This window comes from Colobus angolensis, unplaced genomic scaffold, assembly GCF_000951035.1.
Source record: "Colobus angolensis palliatus isolate OR3802 unplaced genomic scaffold, Cang.pa_1.0 Scaffold6, whole genome shotgun sequence".
NCBI classification, from domain to species: domain Eukaryota; kingdom Metazoa; phylum Chordata; class Mammalia; order Primates; family Cercopithecidae; genus Colobus; species Colobus angolensis.
In genome coordinates, this window is record NW_012119598.1 from 4,482,488 (window position 1) to 4,487,153 (window position 4,666).

At 36.6% G+C, this 4,666-nt stretch overlaps 1 protein-coding gene across 1 annotated transcript in view; it reads left to right on the forward strand.

The window, feature by feature from the left end:
- PRPF4B (pre-mRNA processing factor 4B) overlaps window positions 1-3,604 on the forward strand; it is a 47,147-nt gene extending 43,543 nt beyond the window's left edge. Inside the window, exons 14-15 of the mRNA XM_011962619.1 lie at window positions 416-502; window positions 2,105-3,604. Of these exons, the coding sequence (XP_011818009.1) occupies window positions 416-502; window positions 2,105-2,308 (291 nt within the window). The 3' untranslated portion in view covers window positions 2,309-3,604. The remainder of the gene's footprint in view (window positions 1-415; window positions 503-2,104) is intronic.
- Window positions 3,605-4,666: the final 1,062 nt, after the last annotated feature.

Consider the following 4,666-nt stretch of genomic DNA (forward strand, 5'->3'; position numbering starts at 1 on the left):
CCAGGATGGTCTCGATCTCCTGACCTCGTGATCCGCCCGTCTCGGCCTCCCAAAGTGCTGGGATTACAGGCTTGAGCCACCGCGCCCGGCCTTCGTTCTGTAATATTTTTAGGAACAAATAATTTAAAGTCTTTGTTGACTCTCCAATTTTAAGTAGTGAAAGCACAATTTGATTGTTATAATTGTTTTAAGTTGCTGCCTGGACAAATATAATTTCATGTTATTAAGTAGTTTTAGGTAGACCATTTGTATTTGCTTTTCCAAACATTTTAATGAATTCCTGGGATCAAGGGAATCTGAGATCAAACAAACCTACAGAGACTAAATACTGACTTGACTTATTGTATGTTAAATTGTTAGTAGGCCAGACTGTTTCATAACAGTTCAAAACCCAAGTTTTTGTTTTGTTTTGTAGATGATTCGAAAAGGTGTGTTCAAAGATCAGCATTTTGATCAAAATCTCAACTTCATGTACATAGAAGTTGATAAAGTAACAGAGAGGGTAAGTGTTTTAAATGCAGCATTCAGTAGTTATTTTATTGTTAATTAATTGAGTACTAAGTCATACTAGGAGCTGGTGAATTAAAAAAAAAACACAAAAGTAAATATTTCCTTTTTGCTGTTGACCAATTCCTAAATAAAACACATTAGGCCATGGAAAAGATGGAGGGATTTTAAAAAGTTTTTCTAGCATAATGAATTTGTTTTTATTTTAGGTCATATTTAGGCCCTCGTTACATCTTCTTTGGATTACTTTCTTGGTCTGGCTTCCTTCCCATCCAGCTTTCTTACTGCTGCTGGAGTGATGTTTCCTAAAACAAATCTGATCATGTTCCTGTCCCTGCCTAAAACCTTTGTTGGTTCCCTGTTACCTATGAAATAATAAAATTTAAGTTCCTCAGAATGACAAATCCCACTTCCTTCTTTGGTTTTCAAACCTCTCTTCAGTACACTCAGAACCCCCACCCTTCCACATTTGGCCAGAAGGCATGCTGCTTCAGACCTTCGTGCCTTTGCTAACAGACCTCCCTGAGCTTAGTCATTTCCTGTGCTGCCTCACCCCCAACCCCCTAAAAAGTTTATCTTCAAGCCTCAGCTGAAATACACATTCTGTATGAGCCTTTCGAAAACTCCCAGATTGAAGTAATGATTTCCTTATTTTTGTCCCATTATTATGTCATATGTCCCTGTCTTTGCTGGAGCACTTAGTAACACTTCATGGTATCAACTTCTTATGTCTGTCACTTACCACTTCAGGGTAGGGAAAGTACAATGTAAACAGCAAATGCTTATTGTTAATTTTCATTGCTAACTTGGAGTTGACCTTTTTTTTTTTTTTTTTTTGAGACTGAGTCTCGCTCTCTTGTCATCCAGGCTGGAGTGCAGTGGCACGATCTTGCCTCACTGCAACCTCTGCCTCCCAGGTTCAAGCAATTCTCATGCCTCAGCCTCCTGAGTAGCCGGGATTACAGTTGTGTGCCACTATGCCTGGCTAATTTTTGTATTTTTAGTAGAGACAGGTTTTGCAATGTTGCCCAGGCGGTCTCGAATTCCTGTCCTGGGTTCAAGCGATCCACCTACCTTGGGCTTCCAAAGTGCTGGGATTGTGTGAGCCACCGCGCCCGGCCCAGAGTTGACGTCAACTTTTTCATTTAAGTGTTTTGGTTACCTTTTAAAAAGATGTAGAGCATAGAGGAAACCACAGCAAAGTTTTAAATGCATAGATAATGATGATACACGGTCATGCATCGCATAACCACAGCACACACTCACACACCTGGGGTACGTAGCATGGCCTTCTGCTTCTGCACCTGAACCGCAAGTTGGTGGACTGAATACTATAGGCACTTTTATAAGTGGTAAGTGTATGTGTGTATCTAAACATAGAAAAAGGAGAGCAAAAATAAGGTATTCCAGTCTTAAGGGACCACTGTCACATATGCAGTCTGTCATCGTCCAAAATGTTGTTATGCACTATGTATATATATTTTTTATATATGTATATTTTTAGTATTTTTTATAGACTGACCCCAAAACAATCTGATTTAAGTTATATATGCTTAGTAACTTATTTAGAGATACGCATTTTAAAAATTATTTTTAGGAGAAAGTTACTGTTATGAGCACCATTAATCCAACTAAGGACCTGTTGGCTGACTTGATTGGGTGCCAGAGACTTCCTGAAGACCAACGTAAGAAAGTACACCAGCTAAAGGACTTGTTGGACCAGATTCTGATGTTGGACCCAGCTAAACGAATTAGCATCAACCAGGCCCTACAGCATGCCTTCATCCAGGAAAAAATTTAAACAAGATGAAGAAACTCCAAGGGTTTGAGTAAATACAAAGACTGAAGAAATTTCACAGCAGTTTATTAATGTATATAAACTTATAAATATTTCTCCAGCAAATTTGAGGAAGCATGATATATTTGAATTAACACCAAGGGTGATATTTCTTTTAGAAATGTTAGTTAATCTGTTTTGTGTCTTACGTGAAATTTCACTGTAGAACTGTTTTAAATTGCCAAGACTGCACAAAATTACAGTGCTAATGTATATGGTTGCAGTTCACATAAAGACAAAAGCATCTGTTATAAAATGAGTAGTAATATTGGGTGGTTGATTTGTTTTTAGCAGACTTGGCTTCATTTTGGTCTTGAGATAAAATGGCCAGCATAAATGCTGTTTATATTCACGTTTTCCTAGGTGTGTGTGTGCAGGCCACAGCAGCATGCCCTTGGTGTAGTCAGTGCCGAAAGGGGTCTGTTCCTTCTTGAGCCTGCCTGCAGGGATGGTCTCCTTTTAAAGCAGGTTGTGTGCAGCATTCAGTACACTGAAGGTAAGCTAAACCATCAACATCTCTGGTGTTTTAAGATGTTATTTTATTGGAACAACTGACAAATGAGGGATGTTAGCTTTGTGGCAGAATTCCCTGCATGTGTGATAACTGATCTTGTTTTATTTTTTGGCATTGCAACTGTGGCATAGTTACAATTTCTGTTTGTTCATCACATTTAAAATTGGAAGAGAACGCGCTTGATGGATAGAGCGCCTTCAGTGTACTGTTTCTTATTAACTTTACTTTTTTAAAATCAACTTGCTATAGACTTTATATACATTTTGTTAAATATAGTTCCTAGTGACATAGAAACAATGCGTAGTTTTCATTTACTAATTACAGATGTTGAGGCCTAATTCTGAAAGTCCTCATATTTAAAGGCTAGATAGACAACGTAATGAAATTTTTAACTATTTGTATGTCATTTTGAAAGTGTACTGCTTTATGGTAAAAGTGTTTTTCATTTGTTCATTGTTTTCATTATTTGTGATCATGTTGTCTTTCAATACAGGCATAAACCTTCCACTCTTGAACAAAGCAGCTGCTTTTTAAAAGCGGTAATTGCTTCTTTACCTTTTATTTCTTTTGTAAATGAAGCTTTTCTTTAAGAATGTGACTTTAAAGTGTTGTCTATTGCATAAACCAGTTGACACTCACTTATTGTAAAGTGAAGATTGTTCTACTGCATGTGAAGTGGACCATGCAGATTTCTGTATGTTCTCAGTATGCATCACTAGATAATAAAGTCTTTTGTGAACAAGGCATTTGTAGCCATTTTTAAAAGTTTTTGTCTTCAGTGCTGGTAAGTCAGGTAAACCATAAATAGTTATTAAAAGCAATCTTTTGTTTTTTTCCTGAAAGTTTTTAATTGAAAGTATTATTAGTTAAAGATGTAAACCTAGCCAAAATTATCAGTTTATTAATAATTAGGATCCTAATTATTTCAAAAAATCCTACAAATATTGTCAGCTTTCAGTGTAGTGAGATTATTCCTGTAGGTTATGGGGTATAATTCAGGATTTAACTAATGTTTCTGCTATTTTCTCACTTTTCCTTTTGATGGTGCGGAAAGAGAAAAAGGAAAACGGGGCACAGGCCATTCAACGCCTTCTCCAAGGGGTCTGATTTGCTGAGACACCAGCTTCACCTTCTTAACAAGGTTATTTCTGACAGCATGTGTAGATAAACATTTAGCAACAATTTAAGACAAAATCGTGTAAATCAACTTGGTTTTGCAACACAAAGGAATTTGTATTATTAACATGGTAGAAGAGAATTTTTCAGAAATATATGTAATCTTTTCTGTTTGGGGGGTAAAATTATTGCTTGTCTCCCTGAGGAATATGGAAAATAATCAGATTTTAGGGGTATAAATAATATTTTTAAATTGTAAATGGGATTTTTTTATTCACCCAGGCACCTAATTACAACAAGCATGCACATTTTGGTGCATTCAAGAATGGAAAATCAGAATAGCAGCATTCTTCTGGTGGGTTTTGCTCCATTTAAAGACATGAAATGAACTACAGCCAGGAAGGTGATAGATGATATAATAAGCCACCTCTGAACCTACACCCCGTCTCTTCACGGTTTAGACTTACTAAAATAAATGCAAGGTGATTTTCATCTTCAGGTAGAGTGAAGCCTTTTAAATAAGGCGTCACAGGTGCAGCTATTCTACCTTAATGAAACGGGTAGTGATTTTCCCACCATTATTTATTTTGGTGATAATATGCTGCATATTCAAGTCTTTTGTAGTTATTTTCACCCAAAGTAGTTGACAATTTGATGCTTCTGGTGATGTTTATGGCTTCATTTTATATAAT